Source organism: Hippopotamus amphibius, chromosome 11 (genome assembly GCF_030028045.1).
Source record: "Hippopotamus amphibius kiboko isolate mHipAmp2 chromosome 11, mHipAmp2.hap2, whole genome shotgun sequence".
Taxonomy (NCBI): domain Eukaryota; kingdom Metazoa; phylum Chordata; class Mammalia; order Artiodactyla; family Hippopotamidae; genus Hippopotamus; species Hippopotamus amphibius.
Window position 1 is genome coordinate 73,839,235 of NC_080196.1, and position 19,772 is coordinate 73,859,006.

General features: G+C 40.3%; 1 protein-coding gene across 6 annotated transcripts in view; it reads right to left on the reverse strand.

Moving 5' to 3' along the window:
- Positions 1-19,772, reverse strand: part of LAMA3 (laminin subunit alpha 3) — a 216,759-nt gene that overhangs the window by 35,221 nt on the left and 161,766 nt on the right. For all 6 annotated transcript variants that reach the window (XM_057698310.1, XM_057698305.1, XM_057698304.1 and 3 more), the window contains 15 exons: positions 18,882-18,985; positions 15,973-16,023; positions 14,925-15,076; positions 11,362-11,472; positions 11,136-11,247; positions 10,758-10,925; positions 9,077-9,273; positions 7,784-7,900; positions 6,945-7,099; positions 6,551-6,692; positions 5,613-5,715; positions 3,908-4,024; positions 3,643-3,822; positions 2,954-3,096; positions 9-179 (listed from right to left, as the gene is read on the reverse strand). In XM_057698310.1, coding sequence (XP_057554293.1) covers positions 9-179; positions 2,954-3,096; positions 3,643-3,822; positions 3,908-4,024; positions 5,613-5,715; positions 6,551-6,692; positions 6,945-7,099; positions 7,784-7,900; positions 9,077-9,273; positions 10,758-10,925; positions 11,136-11,247; positions 11,362-11,472; positions 14,925-15,076; positions 15,973-16,023; positions 18,882-18,985 — 2,023 coding nt within the window. The remainder of the gene's footprint in view (positions 1-8; positions 180-2,953; positions 3,097-3,642; positions 3,823-3,907; positions 4,025-5,612; positions 5,716-6,550; positions 6,693-6,944; positions 7,100-7,783; positions 7,901-9,076; positions 9,274-10,757; positions 10,926-11,135; positions 11,248-11,361; positions 11,473-14,924; positions 15,077-15,972; positions 16,024-18,881; positions 18,986-19,772) is intronic.

Below are 19,772 nucleotides of genomic sequence, written 5' to 3' on the forward strand. Positions count from 1 at the left end.
ATACTTACATCTTTATTTCCGAGGTACATCACAAACATATTCTCAGTCCCCCCACTTTCTGTCGATTCAGGTCTTTGGAGAAACAAAGAAAGAGATGTGTATCCTTTCAAATCCTCCAGGTCGTTTGGCAGCCGCACTTCGACTCCAGATTTACCATTGAACCTCATGGGGATGGTGACCTGCGAGGGACAAGATCCACGGCGTTAGCGGGTCCCGGTGAGGAAGGTGGGGGTGCTCGGGGTGATGGCTGGTGCCTGTGTAGCTGCTCCCACGTTGCTACGATACAGAGCAAAGGGATGTGGGTGCCTCCTAGGCCTGGAGTCTGCACTCGGGCGGCAGCTTCAGGAGCTGCGGAATAAAGCACTCGTGTTCTGCCTGCCTATCAGCTCAGGGGCTTTGGGAAGCGCATTTACGTGTCTGCGGCAGCAACAATAATCACCATAATAAATTATTACTAGTATCATTATTATGGTTGTTCTATTACATTAACCCTATTAATGATACAATAATATTACTATCATCATAATAATATTACATGTTAATATAATAGTATGGAGTTTTATATTATATTATATATAATATGTATTTATATATAATATATATAATATATTATGTAAATATTATATAATTATAATATAGGGTATTGTATTTATAGGGTTATAATACATATTAACAGGGTTAATATAATATTAATATTATATCCTATTATAAATAACATTATATATTATAATATAAAACTTATATATAAAATATTAATAATAGGGTTATAATATTAATATTAAATTAACCCTATTAATATGTATTATAGCCCTATTAATATTATATAAATATAATAACTATTATTATTCCAGCCCCAGAAGGTTTTTGTGCAAATGAGCTAACCTGTATGGAAGGACTTACTGTATGGAAGACTCAGCTAACCTGATATGGTAGATGTACAATACATCAAAAATATTTTTTAAAGAATGAACTCTTTAAGGAACCTTTTTCCCATTAACATATTACATGTTATGGTTGCATTTATTACAGGCATCCAGTCCTTAAAATAAGTGCATCAAGGCTCTCTAGAATGTGCTTCTTAAATTCAGGGTGAAGGGCCATTTTTTCCCCTCTCATCTGCCTTCGACAAACACTTTTATAAAATATATGAAAAATTAAATTACTAGAAAAGTGAAATAAAGAAGGTATGTAAAATACATGCCCACTGACCCCATGCTTGGATGTTGAGGCAATTCAAATTATTGAAAGTTTGTCAACATTTACTCTCAACTTTGTACTTATCTATAATAGAGAAGTAACAAAAGTTCTCTTGACTAGCTCTGGGCTGTGGACCCCCTTGGGTAGCTCTGCATTAAACACAGAAAATAAATATTCTCTAACAATCTAAAGAATAACTCTAGGAGTGACACTTACACCCACTCTACCTTTATCTCCCAAGCAGTTAAGTATTTATGGAGGACCCTGTGCGAGCGAGGCAGCAGGCGTGGCGGGGTGGGGGGGGGGGGGGGGAGGGCGGGGGGCGGGGGCCGCGTAGTGGTGCAGGAGCCTTCCTCTGTCCAAGGTGCCCCTGAGGCTGGAGCTCCCCTCCCCCACACTCACAGGCTTATTTTATGCCCCTCTCTCCTACTCGCCCTCTGCCCTCCATACACCCCACACATCCTGAGTCTATGGCATGCCCTTCTGTTTTTTGTCACCGGGAAAACTCCTACTCATTAAAAAAAATTTTAATTAAGAAAACATTTTATGAACACAAAAAGCAGAGACTCTAACCTGCGTATGCACGCCCAGCTTAAGAAATGAAGCATGACTGCCATGCCTGAATCCCATCATGTGTCCCACCCTGTTCCCAGTCCGCTCTCCCTTCTCAGAGGTCACCACTACTCTGGATTTGGATTCCCATGCATAGTTTCTCAGGGGTGCTTTAATATTTTTACTACATGTTACCTATCTGTAAACTGTAACTAGTCTTATTTTCATAAGTGACAGAGCAGGGATCAAAACAAGGCAGTCTGCCCTGGTTAACCAGTTCTAAACCACTGTGCTATTTATACACTTCAAATTTTGTTCAGTAAATTAGTGAATGAACATAGAAGGGCAAAAGCTAGAAACACACTCTTTTCCATTTGCTTCTCATAAGACGTGTATGGGTATGAAGAGGGGAGTTTCTGCCAAACTGTGTCTTAGGTTCTTTGTTTTTCTGCTAAAGGTTTTGTGTTGGAAGTCCTTCTCTTTTCTAAAACAAAGGGCAGATTTTGAGGCTCAAAAGAAGTAATATTGAGCCTAGAAATCAACCATGGTGCCTCCAGGGCAGTGATACTCTGATTTGGCTTTACAACCCTCTGTCTCCAAATATCTCATAGGGAGGTAGCTGAAAAATGCAAGATATTTCATTTACATTATTTTAGGATAAAACAAACTGGGGGAGAAGCATCAGGAATTCAAGTAAGTCATGTCAGATTAAAATGAGAAGGGCTGATGGAATTTTCCAGTGAAGGAAAATGGCTGTACTCTCTTATTTGGAACACTGCTCATGTTGGTAGGAACCATTCCTCCAACCTGAACAAAGTGGATTCTACGACTTCCAGTTAAAGTGAGAAGGCTGGTCTTGTGCAGCATCATATTTGCACATTCCAATCACAGAACCTTTACTTGAACTTGCAGTAACACTTTACCAACTGGAGCCTGGAGGAGAATCCTGCTTCCTGTCTGCACAAGTCAGTGGGAAGGAAACTGCTCCAGGTCTCTGATGTACCAGATCATTTAAGGGATGAAGACGATGTGTACTTTTGAAGGATGATAAGAGGAAATGAACTTTCACATTGGGAGCAACCAAAGAATTCGGGCAAGACAGCCAGCCAGTTCTTGAATACATAGATACCTTTCCTTTCTTAATGAATGGGATAACTTATCAAAGAATGCGCCTTGGTGGCAGGCAGTGTGGGGACACACCCACCTTATTTGCAGCATCTCTGGCCTGCTGAATTAACTCCCGTATGCGGTCCACGTTGTCAGAGATGTTGCCGAGGGGCAACAGCTGTTGGTTGATACTTTCAATCTTGCTCAAAAGATCTGGCAGTTTGTTGGTTAATTTCTTTACTGTTGGTGAGATTATGAAACAAATTTATCATTGTGAGCTGAGTAAAGGTTCTCACTGATAGTATTGAACTTGTTCAAGTGCTATATTTGGGTCCCAAATATCGGACAGGATGACTCAGAATTAGGTAATTAATACCTTTTCTACATTATAGAAATATATATTATACATATGTCTATATAAATAAGTCATGGATTTTATTCTGCAATCTAGACATCAAATCATGTTCTTGACCACTATAAAAAAATAAATCTTTGCTTTTTTATCTTTAATATTAATCATAATTCAATTCCTCATGACTCAGGGACCTCTATCTCCACTCTGTAAAAGGGAAAATTAACAGCAATGTTCATAGATTTTTTGTTAAAAATCCTATTTGGTCCTTTCAACTAACAGAATAACCATTCTCTTTGAATGGATTCTGTGCAGTTGTTTTTTAATACTTTAATTTCTAAGATCAGATTTTACCAGGGAAAAATTAAAACTGACCAAAGCACATAATGATGGAGGAAATGGATAACACATCCTGGCCAGAGGATGCCTGCTACCTGAATTATCTGCATCAGTGAGAGCCTTGTTGAAGTCTTCGCTCTGTGTGCTCCCATAGGTATCCTTAATTCTTTCCACGTCTGTCTGAATGGGGTTGAGCCCGTCTAGAACCTCATTTGTGATGTCATTGGCATTTCTGACCACGCTCTTTGCACTACTGATTATACCATCGATGTCATCTAAGGCACACACAAAGAGGGAGGGGTAAGTATCTAAAGTGTTTGACAAAAGAAGCCGAGTCCAGTGGGTTAGGGAGCTGCTGACCTCTCTGTATCCCACGAAGGTCATTGCGGATGGTCGTGAGATTGGTGTCTATCAGCCCTTTCTGAACAGTCATAATTTTCAGAGTTTGCTGCAGGTTGTTGAGAGCTGGACTGATTTCTAAAATGAAATAAAGCAGCAAGAGGCAATTACCCTAAAGATCTCGATCCTCCATGGGTACTGGTGGCCCCTGAAGTAGCCAGGGTCTACACAGCATTGAGCAGAACTGCATCTTAAGGGTCATCCCCGAGGTGTCCACTGCATATGCCTAGACGTGCAGGTCCTCCAGTTACAGGTGCCAGGAGCATATAGAGCCTGTGGTACCAGGCTCCTTGGAAATGCACATGAGGAAAGGGAGAGGCCTAACAGCTCAGAGGAAGGCTTAACTTCCCCTCTGCTCAGGGCGAAAGTCTCTGCTGAGCAAAGGAAAGGGATGTGTCTGTCTTATTTTCTACTGCGTCCCAGAGCACAGTGTTGTGTCTGGAACTCGTTGGGGCTTAATATTAGTATGTATTTATGGAACAAATGAATGAATGAACAAATGAACAAATAATGCATAAGGGATGCCCCTTCAGTCAAGAGTACAGTAAAGGAGTGTTGTTGAGAGAGCCTCATTGAAGCAAACACACACACAAAGCAGGCATTGTTTCCGTTCATTTCCAAACTGACACATTTAATGACATTCAGTGAAAGCAATGGAGTTCACAGACATTCCTAGCTGATCATATTGCCACTCATGGAAAATGACCACTGAATGCATTAAGATCAAGCTGATGATATGTGGCTTAAACTAGGATTCCAGGACTGGTTAAATAACAATGTAGTTAGCATCCTAATCCTTTTAAAAACACAGATCTTTACCTCTTAGCTCAAATTCTGTAAGGAGGGCAGGTGACATACCAGGAATTTTTAATCCTTGAAATTTGCTAGGCAAATGACTGCATGTTAGTACTTTTTTTTTTTTTTGGTATTTTCTTTTTCATGCTTTCGTATTTATTTTTCATTTTAATTTTTAAAAATGAAAAAAAGACAAATAAATAAATGTACTTATTTACTGGCAGAAGGCATCTAACTGCTTTGAAAGGATTAAGAAGGTGAGTGAGGGCTAAGAGCTCGGATGGCTGCTTGTCTGTGAATGACCACAGGAGACCAAAGAAAAGCAAGAGACAGCAATTTCTGAACACAGGAATTTGGTGAGATTGAGACGGTGTAATTCTTTTTAAAAAAATCAAATGAAATAAGTGGAAAAATTTCAAAGACAAAAATTTAAAAATTAAAAAATCCTCATGCTTCACAGTGGTAGTGATTTTTGGTACTTTTAGTTGCTAAGATTTTAGGGCTTAAGAAGTTTTGAACCAGTTGCTCTAATGACCTGAAACTAAGTATCTGGGCCTTAAATAAGAAAGCAGCGCTGTATATATCCTGATGCTATGTGGGTCCCCAGTGCCATGGGCCCTTGGGAGTAAATGAAGAATCCCCTCCCCCAAACCCAAGGCCAAGCCAAAACAAGACTCTCAGCCTCAAGATTCATTCAGATTCCTGAGGTTCCAGTTAATTTGGCATGTTAGAATACGGAGTAGAATCATCAAATCTGTGCATGGACACTGAGATTCAAGAAGTGCATTTGCTTCTAGGGCTGCCTCTCCTGGTCTCATAGGTTGTTTCCAAGCCCTTGACTACCCCAGCCCCAACCCCAGCCCCTCAATACCTTGCTGTAGCTTCTTCTGTGTTATCTTGGCTTCATTTAACAGTTTATCGCTGTTGGAACTCAGAGTTTTAGCTTTTCTTGGAAGATCTTCCTTTATCACCGTCTGAAAGCAAAGCGTTTATCAGCCTTAAGGGTGATATACTTTAGGAAATATGGAGTAAGCGTTTTCATCCTTCCCCAAAGCCCTTACCTTTAATCTTTAAAGAATGAAGTTAGGAGGTAAAGAAGAGGTTTAAAAGTACTGTTCCTTAAAAGATACAGGTAGGGCTCTAGGTAGACATTTGTGGCTTGGGGAGGCAGACCCATCTCTGCTGACATTATGACAAATTATGTGACACCGTCTCATTTTCTCATTGTCACTTGTACAATACCCTCTGTAATAATGGAAGACAGAGCTCAGTTGCTTTTAGGCTTTTAATCTTTGGGAGATAAAAATCTTCAACCTTTCAAGAAGATTTGTCCACTAATTCTCTCACAGTTACTAATTTGCTGTTTATTTTTAGATATGGGAATATTATATGGCGCATTTAAGATTCCATAGGACTCCACAGACATGCTCAGGTGTAAGACAAAAGACAGGAAATAAATGGTTATCAAATTGTGTATAAAAATTTCTCTTCTTTGGTAAATGTTAATACTCAATACTCAATCACAGCATAAAAGTATAGCTGGTAAGAAGCAGGCTAGAATACTTTCATGGTTCAAAATCAATAATCACTGTGATTTCTATCTGGTTTTACAAATGATTTTTAAAACCGGGCTACATTTATCAAACAGCCTAGTAAATACAGAAATGACTAATACCCAGAGCAAGTTCAAGTCTACTCTATATAATACATTCTGATCTAAAATAATGCTTTTTTTCTATTCCTCGGTGCACACAGAAAGAAAATAGGAAAATGAATGCATGGAGAGAAGGTGCTGGGGCAGGTACCCACCTGGAGGGCAGCCTCGGACGCACTGGTGGCCTTGTCAGCTGCATCCTCAGCCGCCTTGATGGCGTTGAGGATGTTCTCGTATGCAGTGGCAGCGTCCACGGCACAGCGCACCAGCTCATCGCCACTGGTGTTCCTCTTGATCCTGGAAAACAGTATGGAAGAAGGTCTCCGGCAGCTGCCCTGCCTGCCGCTGAGCCGATGGAGACGTGGGGCCGTGTGCTCTGCAGCTCTGCCCCAAGGATGCAGCTGGGAATCAGCCCCTGTTGCTGGTGGGGTTCGGACCTGGGCCCTGGGTGCCGCCCTCCACCCTGGTCTGGAGATCCTGCCCCCCCGGGAGGCCTTCCCACCAGGCTCCCGCAGCCCCTGCGGTTAGACCTCCAGGCCAGCCACTCACTCCTCCAGCTGCTTTGCTAGCTCCTGTAAAGACTGCGCATGTTTCTCTGCCTCCTCCACCAGGGATGCTTTGCTGGCTGACTTGGAAAGTTCTCTCACTTTTTCACTTAGCTCGTGTCTTGCTTCATTTAAAGTGACAGCTAGTGTTTCATATTCCTATATTTTCCAAGTAAACAAAAGACAGTGTCAATTTAAGCAAAGCACGTATATACCATTTTCTTGAACTATGTCATACGTGACCTTTCCAGGAGGCAACAACGAGAAGTTGTTTTCTGAGCCCGTTCACCACGCTAGTTACTCCTTGGTCACTTCAGAGAGTGGCACTGATAATATTCTCCCAAGTTTTACCACCATTTTGAACATTTTCCATATGGTGGGTACCCACTTTGATAAATTTTATAAAAGCACATTATCATCATTAGTGTAGAGTTACACTTAAACCAAAATACCTTTTTTCTGACGTAGAAATAGCGATCATAAAAGATATTTTCAAAATGCCCAATGGGCAGCTAAGAAATGTTGTCAATCTTTTACCAGCCCTAAATGTCTTCTGCTAATTAATGTATGCCTGAGATTTTAAAAATAGCATCACATTTTTTGTTGTTGTTGTCACAAAAGTAACATTCACTCATTGCAAACAAATTAGGTAACAGAGACAGATATAAAGAAGACACATCATTCACCCCCTCCCCCAAGGGACAACCACTGTTAACATTTTGGTATATTTTCTTCCATCTACAATACATATTGGAGAAAAAAGTTGGTTAGCCTATCTCATAGTTTCCTCGAAATATAATTTCAATGCTTTTCGAGTTTCTAGAGAATCAGTTTTGCCTCTACCTCATGGCTTTTCCTCATCAGCTCCAAGGCAGTATTAGTTTGCTGTAAGGAAGAGTCTGCAGTGGCTAGGTGCTTGGTGAAGCCACTCTGGAGGGAATTCATTTCTTTAACTTGCCTCTGGAGAGAATAAAAAGAGTATCTGTGAGCGTCATGATATATTGTCAGAAGGCACAGGCATATTTATTGGACAACAGCATAGAAGTAATTTCAGTCAGAATATCTTCTTGAACTTAAAAGTCATCTAGGCCACTCCAAAGCCATGAGAAAGCAGTTTAATTTGTCATCAGGGTATGTTGTCATAGTTTCTGAAAACTACATGCCAATGCAACCACCGCAATCACATTGGAGAAGGTTTCCACACTGGGGTCAACTAGGTCCATGAGGTGGATGTATAATTACGCTCTGGTCAGCGGATCAGAACAAGGGATTTTAACTAAGTAAACTGGCACCAACCATCAGCACACTCTACATGCTGGTCCCAATGAGGATGTAGGGGCACTTCAATAAGAAAGCATACGGGACCTGAGGATGCCAGGCTGGCGGCTGCCAGAGTTCAGAGAGCCATAAAATTGGATCCTGCTCCCCACCCCTGGGCATAACCAGTGACTCCAACAGAGGTGTTACTACCTGAAGAGGCTTTGGGAGATAACCATATTACCATCTGTGAAGATGGTAGTCATTTTCTTTTATTAAATTCCTCTTTTTGGGGGGGCCGGGGGAAGGTGTTCCATCCTCTGTTATCCCACTTTGATCTTACTGTCATTTCATAGCCTCTCACATTTTTGTTGTTGTTTTAGCGCACAGTGTTCACCATTGAAATACACACTGCAGAATCCTGAGCTTCAAATTCTCACTGCAACTCCTGCATGTGGCCTGTATTTTGACTTATTTCCTATAGAGCAGTTAATGGCTTAAAATACCTTTGCTGGTGATTCTGATAATGATGTTTACATGCATGACACAGAAAGTCAGTTACTGAAAACATACATGGTACACTTTGAATTAATTATGACGACACTAATTTCTCACCTATTTGGCAGCACTACTGCTCTAGTACTCTATCAGCTAGGGGTGGGGCTGAAGCTTTGCTTTCTCTGTGGTTTAAGTTCAGAAGCTTTATCTGGCCACTGAAGAGCAGGAACTACTTTGATTTTTCATTTCATGCCTTGCTCCTGTTTGATCAGGGTTTCCGTACAGACAGTGCCTGGCTCTGCCGCTTTATTAACGATAAGGATCCCTGTTCCCGCAACCTCGTCATTAACCAAACCGTGCAGATTCTGACCGTGACCTCACCTTGATGGATTCCAAAGCCCTCTCGTTTTCTTGGTTGAGGCCGGCAGCCTGCTTTGCTTGGGTGCTGGCCTCCTGTAGAGTGGCACGGAGGTCACTGAGTTTGGCTTCGTATTCATTTAAAGAATCTCGTATATTCTTAACAAGTCCATTGTTCTCCACCTGGTGGTTTTCCAGCCAGCTCCTTATCCGGTTCAGCACTGTAATACATCACCTTTTTGTTTTTCACTTGAGAGATGAGTACATCGAGGCTAACTTATAAACACTACAGAAGGAGAATTGAATTGAGTTTCTACTCATTTCATGGTTTTTTCCTTGGACTTGCAAGGGAACGGGAAAAGAAACTAGCATTTATGTTATGTTATGCCCTGCACACATGGTCTCATTTAACTTTCATGACAAGCACATGAAAACAGTCACTGTCATCCTCATGTTTCAGATAAGAAAATGGATGGCCTGAGAAATCAGGTGACAAGGTTTCAGCCTTGAGACTTGAACTTGACCAGCAGAGTCCAAAGCACATGCTCCTTCTACTACTAATACTGTCTCCTTGCAGCTAAAACCAAGGTTAATATTAAATTTGAACAGTACAAATGTAAAAGAGAACTGCTACTATCTGTATATTCACCACTGATACATCATTTTACTAGAAAATAAAGGTCAGTATTTGGAAAAATATACACCAAACTATTATTTCTTACAGTTTTGAGCTAATGAGGCTTTTCCCCTAACCTAAACCTTTAGATATATTTGGTTAATTTCTAGTATACCCATTTTGGGGGGTAATAGTAGTGTTAATATCGACATATGGTTCAAAACCCCAATGGTGATGAGGTGACCATTAAAAATGATATAATGAGAAAGCTGAGTGGAGCTGAATGAAAGAAGAATGAAAATGCAGTTAAAAAGGAAAAAAAGGTATCAGTGTCTAATATCTAAGGAGAAGAAACTTCATTTTTCGCATGATGGTAAGATGTTCTATTTTATGGATAAAGAAGATGTGGTACATACATACAATGGAATGTTAGCCTTTAAAAAGAATGAAATAATGCCATTTGCAATAACATGGATGGACCTAGAGATTATCATACTAAGCGAAGTAAGCCAGACAGAGACAAATACCATATGATATCACTTATATGTGAACTCTAAAATACAACACAAATGAACATATCTATGAAACAGAAACAGACTCACAGACATAGAGAACAGACTTGTGGTTGCCAAGGGGGAGGGGGGGTGGGGGGAGAAGGATTGGGAGTTTGGGATGAGTAGATGTAGACTATTACATACAGGATGGATAAACAAGGTCCTACTGTACAGCACAGGGGACTATATTCAATATCCTGTGATCAACCACCATGGAAAAGAATATGAAAAAGAGTGTATATATATATATACAACTGAATCACTTCGCTGTACAGCAGAAAGTAACACAACACTGTAAATCAACTATACTTCAATAAAAATTTTTTTTAAAGATATTCTATCCTACAGCCTCTGAGTAACCTGAAGGGGCTGCCCATTTTCACCACATGGTCCTCTACGTGTAACATACACTGAAACAACGAGCCCCTCCACCCGGCACCGGGGACTCCATACTGCACTCTGCACACTGTATTTCAAACGGATTAGAATGGATTGGATGCAAGAATCCGGGGGGCAGGGGCGGGGGAGTCCTTACGGAGCTGAGCCTGTCTTCTTTCAGCTTCTGCTTCCCTCAGGATCTTCCCAAAGTTGCGGTTCCTCAGTTCCCTCATCATGCGCTCCGCTTCAGCCAGCTCCCTGGAAAAATCACCCGAAGGCAAGTAGTTGCCTTCTCCTTCTGTCCCGGAGATCTGCTTCACAAGAACTGGAAAACATCAAGCAGTTTATTAAACTGGGAATTCTGGACCCCAGCAGACGACTAAAAAAACAAAAGGCAGAGATTTTTATGGAGGGTTCATATTCGTTTTTCAGTATCACTACAGGTTCTTTTCCATAATGTTGAACTCTTCTTTGTAAAACAAAGACTACAAAGAAATATAAAAGATATTTAATTGGGCTGAGTAACTCTTCTTACTGTGCACATTCCGGATGACATTTTTAACCTTCGTGTCCAGCTCTTTGGCGCTTTGGGTTGTCCGATCAACATTGTTATATAATGTTTGAGCTTTTCTGGAATTTATTTGAACCTATACGAAAAACAAATTGATGAACAATAAATTAAGTTGATGGGAGGAAAAAAACTAACAATATTTTGGAAGCCAAAAAAAAAAAAAGTTAATGTTATTGACCTAACACATTACCTTTTCTTGCAAAGTTTCAAATTCGTGATTCAAGTTACTCAGTTCTTTTTCCAGCCCATCCATTTTTGATTTATGATTTGAAATGGTGGCTCGATAGCTGAGCAACTGGTTCTGAAAGTATAATAGAAAGTTAATCTTACTTTAGAGTAGAAATTTGGAGTAAGTTTTAACAACTTGATAAACCTGGTGATGATATGAGAAGATTCATTTAGCAAAACCAATAAATACTGGTCCTTAGAAAAAATATGGTTCTTTAAAACAGGCTACATGAAGAATCTACTTTCTGGTGTAAGTTGTCCTATGGCTCTAAAATAAAGTAGTAAAATTTAAAAACATGAATGGACAAGAGATACTTTACTTGAATTAATGACCTAACCTTATAGAAATGAGGGTGATGCCACTTATTTAATGTATTAATTTCTAGATTCTATAAAAAAGTCAGTTCTTTTTAACATATATTTTACCTGACACTACTAAAAAGAAGTACCTATGGCTTCTCTTGAAAGAATCTATAGATTCAAAGAATTATAGAGCAGGAGGGAAATTCAGAGCTCATTTAATTGAATACCCTCATTTAATATGAAAAAACGAGAAACAGAAGCCTAAAAAAGGTGGGTGACCCACCCATGCTGCGGCAGTACAGATGATCAGTGATTACTTCAGATCCAAATCCACGTCTCTGTCCTTTTTTGGGTACTGAACAGCCTCATTACTTTTAGAGGGTGACACTGCTGTATATGATATCTAGGTAGTAATTATTTTCAGCTTTTTGGAAAAAAATGTGTTAATACCTTGAAAACTTTTATAAGAAAAAGAAACATTATTATCTTTATTTGCACACGAGAGCCAGGGTTGGGTAAAAGAACACAGGCTTTCCAGGTCAGGTTCAAACCCAAGGTCTACTACTTAATGGATAAGCTCACTGGGCCTTATCTCCTTCATCTTATATCACGGATTGTAATATTAAGCTCCTGGGTTGTTTTCATTGATAAGTGGACTAATGTATTATAAAGTGTCACATACATAGGACCATTCAAAAAAGTTAGTTGCCATCTCATACATATTCCTACTGAATTTTCAGTGTTTGTGTGATATTGCAAGAACACAGTTCTATTTTAATTTTGCTGTAGGCAAACAAGGCACATCATTCTAAAGAGTGTCAGTAGAACACCTGCATAAGAAGTAAAGTGGGTAAAGCATGGTCTTTAGAATTTCATCTTGGCTTGAATTCTTCTGGAATCCCCACATACTAGCTGTGTGATTGTAAGCAAGTTACTTAGCTTTTACACGCCTGTTAAATAAAAATAACACTGTTTTCCTCATTGGATGTTGTGAGACTTAAGGAAAGCACAGCACAGGGCCTGGCACATAGGACGGATACCAAAATGTTGATTCCCTTCCCTTCACTGAAAAAGTGCAAGGTTGAATTGATGACATCAAAGTAACTCAAGTGGCTTTTTTTTCCTGAAAACGTAAAGACATCCCCCCCTCCTTTCCATATTAGACCTATAAACCATGCACTAAAATCACCCTAATGGGATGGAAAAGAGCTACTTTTCTAGCATTAGTTTTTGCCATATGTATACTCAACCATAGCCACTAACAGTTTACAATCAGCCCTCACTCCAAAAGCACTTATTAAACTTTCCCCAAAGCCTTTTTCACTATGTCTAGCTTAGGGTTTATCTTATCTACTGAATTATTTTACTGAGTATATTTTTTTCATTTCCATGATTTTTACTTAGATCTTTTCATATTTACATCTTCTTGTTTGGTTTCTAGTGTTAGGGTTTTTTTTCTAATCTCTTGTTCCCTCTATTGGATGTTATTCTTTAAAGTAATTCAGATTGTCCTACGATTTCATCTTCTCTAAAGGTAACTCATCACTTGACTGTTGCTTCTGCTGCAGGTCTTTCTCATCTATTACAGTGTTTGCAGGCTCCTTCCGAGAGGGAGATTTCCTCTTCTCCCTGCACTCTCCGTGCCCTGTCCAGTGATCTTATGTTATCATCACCCCCACCCCAGGCCCCGAAGTCCAGAACCAGGTCTTATGTTGACAGCTTAGGACCCGCACACTATGGTGATGCTGAGAATGTCACATTTCAGCACAGATCCTGGTTTGGGAGTCTTGTCCACATCCCGGCTATGAGATTGTTGTTACCCAGGTTCTCATACAGCCAGTGCCCGACAATGGGCACTGGATAGCTTCAAGGCTGTTTTTTCAGCCTCCATTTATAGGCAGAAGAGCCCCCATTTTTCCCCCAGGGAGCCTGACTCTGGCCCATGGGGCACTTTTGGCCCTAGTACTTCTCAGAATACTCTCTTGACCACCTTCTTTCCAAGTGTACACAGAACATTCTCCAGATGGGCCATGTTCTGAGCTATGAAACAGACATCAACACATTTAGGAGAACTGGAATCATAAACTATGTTCTCTGACCCCAACAGAGTTAAACTAGAAATCAGTAACAGAGAGTTGTCTGGAAAATCCCCAGTTCAGAAATTATACAACACAGTTCTAGTCACAAGGGAAATTAGAAAATCTTTCTTTCCTTTTTTTTTTTTTGCCACACCACACTGCTTCTGGGATCTCAGTTCCCTGACCAGGGATTGAACCCAGGCCACAGCAGTGAAAGCCCAGAATCCTAATCACTAGGCTGCCAGGGAACTCCCTAGAAAATCTTTTAAATTGAATGAAAATGAAAACACAACATTTAAAAATGTGTGGAATACAGCTAAAGTAGTGCTTAGGGGAAAACTTATAGCATTAAATGCTTATATTAAGAAAGATTTTGGATTGGTAAATAAGCTTTTATCTTAAGAAACTAGAAAATGAACGGCAAACGAAACCCAAAGCAAGCAGAAGGAAGAAAAGATACGGATAAGAACAGAAGTCAATGAAAATGAAAACTGAAAAACAACAGAGAGAAATCAATGAAATAAAAAGATCAATAAAACTGATAAACTGCTAGCCAGAATAAACAAAAAAAGAGATGACACAAATGACCAATAACCAGAATGAATGAGAAATCATCACTACAGATTTTGCAGACATAAAAGGATAATAAAGAAAAATTATAAACGATTATATGTCAATACATTTGGTAATTTAGATGAAATGGAAAAATTATTTGAAAGCCACAAATTACTAAATATCACTCAAGAAGAAATAGATAAATCCCAATTGTCCCATATCTATTTTTTTATTGATCTCATAGTTTAATAATAAAAAAAAATTTTCAACAAAGAAAACCCCAAGCCCACATAGCTTCACTGGAAAAGTCCATCAAACATTTAAAAAAGAATTAATAACAATTTTACTCAAATTCATATGTCTTCTGAATGCAAAATAGTGAACTAAAGACTGAGAAAAATGAGCCCAGAGACATTTAGTACATAAGGGCTGTCCACTTAGAACTGTTAGTTTTGTGCGTTCACTGGTTCTTTTAACCAGTAAAAATCTAATCTTCATTGAGATCAGAGGAAGGAGTACTCATTACGCAGCATCTCTTCACCAGGTATCTGCTCTGGGCAGGCATCGTGCTGGACCCCGGGGTACTTACCCTCAGATCCTTGGTCTGGGTCTCCAAGTGCCTCATCTGCTCCAGGCTCCCTGCGCTGGCACTCAGGCCCTGCAGCTGAGACTTGACCAGGCGGAGCTCATCGTCCATGGCGGCCAGGTCATTCAAGAGTGTCACCACACAGCTGTCACAATCTGTGGGGGCCACAGTCAAAGGCAAATGTGCTGTAGGCTGGAGCCACAGGGAAGCAACCAGAGGCCCAGGGCTGTGCAGCCCAGTTGGTACACACAGAGCCCATCACAGGCAAAAACCACAATCCTGGACTTCTCAGGGAAGGATGCAGACTCCGAAAAAGGGACATCTCTAGACAGGGGGCATTTGACAAAGCAATGGTGGAGTGGGGGAAAAGGGTGAGGGGGGTCGAAAGGTACAAACTTCCAGCTATAAGATAAGTAAGTTCTTGGGATGTAATGTACAGCACGGTGACGACAGTCAAAGACACTCTATTGCATATTTGAAAGTCACTAAAAGAGTAGATCTTAAAAAATTCTTAATGCAAGAAAGAGAATTTGTAACTGTGTGAGCTGACAGATGCTAACTAAACTAATCGTGGTGATCATTTCACAACATGTACATACATCAAATCATGTTGTGTACTTTAATACAATGTCGCATGTCAACTGTATCTCAATAAAACTGGGCAAATAAAGAAATGGTGAATCTCTGCAACTTGTTGCTTATTTTGTATGTGAGAAAAAGAATAAACAGTTTTTATTTATTCAGTACTTGTTATTTACCAGGAATCATAAGGGATTTATATGCATTTTCCCAACAACTATATGAGGTTGGTATAGTTATTCCCAACTTCAGTTTTACCATTTTACAAATGATGAAACAGAGGCTTGCAGAAGTAAGGTCATTTCCCTGAGGTCCTACAGCTATTAGACTGGATTTGACCCTACGTATGCTTCCTCACATCTCCTCCCACCATTGCTTTCCCAGACTGGAAACTGCATGTCCCAGCGTGGGGTTCACAGATCTGAAGCTGAACCCCACAACTTGCAAAGGAGGGGGAGCTTTCTTTTCTCACCATCACATTCTTCTCCAGGCCCAGCATCTTTGGGTTCTTGGTTTATGCAGTCTGAAATGAGGAGTAACCAGAGGAGACAGTGTTACTAATCTTACTTTTCATGTGCTTTTTAACTTGGCTTTCAGGAAAGGTAGTTTTGGAAGATTTCAGTCACCCAGCCACACAGCACTGCCAGCTCTTGCCTTTTCCCTTCCTCCCTGGTACCACCGCTCGGGGAGCTGTCTCCTCTCCTAGCAGTCTTGCTACAGGAACTTCTCTTGTGGCCTCTCTGATTATATATTTGGTTCCTTCTCTACAACGGGTCATGCCATTCTTATGAAATTAAAACTCCTAATCGTTAGTGTTATCTTCATTTGACAGCCTCCTATACAACTGCTGATGTCTCCTCTAATATCATTCAAGAACATTCAATAGACCCTCACTGAGCACCTCTGAGCATTCCCCGTGTGCCATGGCCCTATGCTAGGGGCAGGAATACAAAGCGAGCAAGACAAAGTCTGCTGTCCCATAGTTTAATGGTCCTGTGGGGGAGACAGACACATTTCACAACAGTGCAACAGATGCTGTAAGTGAGATATGCACACTAAGTTAGTGGACCGACTCCACCGACTACCGCACATATATGCTGAATCTTGAGGGTCTCAGCTACAGACGGGAAAGCCTAACGGTTATCCTTGGACATTCTTTACTCCTCCCACTTCTACTCCTCTCCCCACACCATACATTCTTATGCTGAAATACCCTCTCCTTTTCCTCCGAAAAATCATCTAACTTTTCCTTATTAAAGGAAAACTCTAAGCTTGAAACGGTCCTAGACATGCTATAAGGAGGCTTTAAGGTGTGATCTCAGCAGCAGGCAGTATTCCGCACTATGTGTGTATACACATATGTTTCGACCACATTTATTTTTAATTGTAAAAAATATATATATATAACTTCACTTTGGAAAATTTGGGAAAATCCAAAAACTGAGATGACATTATCCTTGATGTTACCACTCAAAGATAATAAATGTCTCCTTGCTGTATATTTGTAGACATTTTATTCTGTGCAATCATGGGTTTCTCTTACTCATCCTTTAAAAAAATCTTTTACTCACTCTTATATGTACATATAGCTGTGTTACTTTTATTTCCTCAATTAGACCGTAAATGCCCTACAGGCAGGAAACATGGTTTTATTTCCTTCTCAAACTCTTGCCAACACAGCACCTTGAACAGTCTATAGTGGACTTGGCTTCTGGGGAGGATTGATTTATTGGTGCAATTTTCTCAGCAAGTTTGAGTTTTGACCACCAAGGAATCTGTATGTTATTAATTGAAAGAAAGAATGAAAAAGAGGGAAAAAAGCTCGCAAACACAAACGTATCTCACATGCGAGCATTTTCTTCCACTTGTGGAACAAACAGTTCCCATCCTCATTTCCCTACTACTTTTGTTAGTAGAATAGGGAAGGGAGGCTTGAAAAGGCATTCATCTCATGAGTACAAGTCTGATGTTGTAACCTCCCCTGAATATCTCATCAGTAGAACTCACTCTTTTAAACCAGCCCTTCTCATCTTTAAACATTTGACATTTCTTCTTCAGAATGAACTGAAATAAGTCTCCCTCTAGCTTCCACTCCTAGATGTGAGTTCCACCCCTTAAGCCACACAGAACAAGACCCACGCTTCTCCCACACACGCATCTTTCACATCCGTCCTTTCCAAGTCTCCTCTCCACTGTCCTGGGCTGTCAAGTCTGTCCTCATGTCACAGGACTCCAAGTTCCTTTACAGCCTAGCCTTCTTTCTAATGCCTTGTAAAGGTACGGGCCCCACCTGAGGACTTGCATGGGCAAAGGACCAGGGAACAGCAGGTCACCTGGTTTTGGACACTAGAACTCAGTGGAGGTAGTATACGGCCATGTTACCCTTTTGATTCATACTGAACTCACCGCTGACTGAAACATTTTTTTTTCCATTCAACTACAGGACCGACTGCATGCTTACCCCAGCATAATTCTGTCTGCTTAGAACTGGCTCCTCTTTCCAGGCTGTTGAAGCCCTATTATATTCTAAATGTGTCACAGGAGGCATTTGCTAGTTCCCCAACTTCGTGTCATCTGATAACTGGGCAGGCGGGCCTTCTATATTTCCATTCAAGTCAATGATGTTGAAAAAAGACGGAGCCCAGATGAAGCCCCGAACATGACAACAGACACCTCATTCTAGACTGACAAGGGTCCAGTGACTCTGCAGCGTTTTGGGAACAGTCACTTGACCGGATCTAATCCACACATCCAGGGTTTAGTTCTTTATCTTGTCTATAAGATGAGAGACTTTATCTACAGATTTGGCATTGCACTATACCAGTGGCATTTTCCTGATAAACCACATTAATATGCTCCATCAAAGAAGGAAGTGGAAAGTCTTCCTGTTTTTCCAATTTCCTTTTTTCCCTAATGAATCTATAGTAACTCCCAGTTAATGTTTTTATCTTGGTATATAAAATCCATCTCAATTATATACCCACAACCTAGAACAGTTATTGCTTTAAGAGAAAGAGTGCTCTGACTTCTTCAGATACACACACAAAGGAAGCTGATGAGATGAAAACCTTATAATGCCAAAGGCAGATCTCAGCAAAATCACCAAAATAGGGTCTGATGTTATTTTGGCTATAATTAGTAAAGTTTTAAAAACAATTTATCTCAAAAAACAAACAAACAAAAAACAAAACCTACTTGAAGTAAGTTATTCACCAAAGCTGTGAATACTACCTAAGCATTCCCAACTTTGTCAAAACAAGGGCACAATTTGTTAGCTGGAATTGTGTATGTGCTTCCTGAAAATGTCTGCTTGGCTTCTTTGCCGGCTATTTTACACCAGTGTGATAAAGGCAGCTTAACAGAGGTGTGAGTCCATCTTACCTCCCGTCAGGGGGTCGCAACTGCCCAAATGGCCGTTGTTACAATTGCATGGTTGGCAGCTGCCTCCAAATTTCTGGGGATTTCCAAAATATCCCGGTGCACACCTACACAGAAGACAGAAAAAGAGGGGAAACATCCAAAGGGCTCGTCATTTATTCCACCCAATTTCTCCACTTCTAGCTCCCTGTTTGGGATATTGTAACCCTATGGGAGGAAGGGCTGACATAGATTTGCAAGAGTGACTGTGTCTCAGTACAGAGCCATTTATGACTTGAATGGGAATGGTGAGGGGGGAAGCAGACAGAGATTGCTCCCTTCCTCCTTGACACCCCAGATGCCAAGGTCCTCAATCATCCCAACAGCCAAACGGTAGATGAACAAAATGCATACAGGAGCCAGTGGTTTGACCACTGTGGAAATCAGGGGTGGGTGAATTTTACACAAGAATTGTGTTCCTGAAGATATCACACAATTACATACTGCTTAATTTATGGCTGATTTCCTCAAAGAAAAAAGTTAAATGCATACAGTTTCAAATTTTTGCATAAAGGGGGATATTTATTAATACTTCCTATTGTACTATTTCAAGTCCGCATAATTCACATTTATCTGCACTAATTGCTGCAGTGATGTACATAAGAGGCTTAAACAACTGAGCAGTTACAGCTGCCACCTTGGCCTGAGCCTTTATTATTCTAGATGATTTAGTGATGAGAACTCAGTTCCTTATTTATAAGTTAAAAGATCATATTTCCTTGATTGTGAGTTTCTGTTTTTTTTTTTTTCTTTTCAAAAAATAAAACAAACACATATTAATATTTCTGGAACTAGGATATAAATTAAAATATTTCTGTTCATTAGCAAAATTCCACTCCTACCTCTATCCCCACC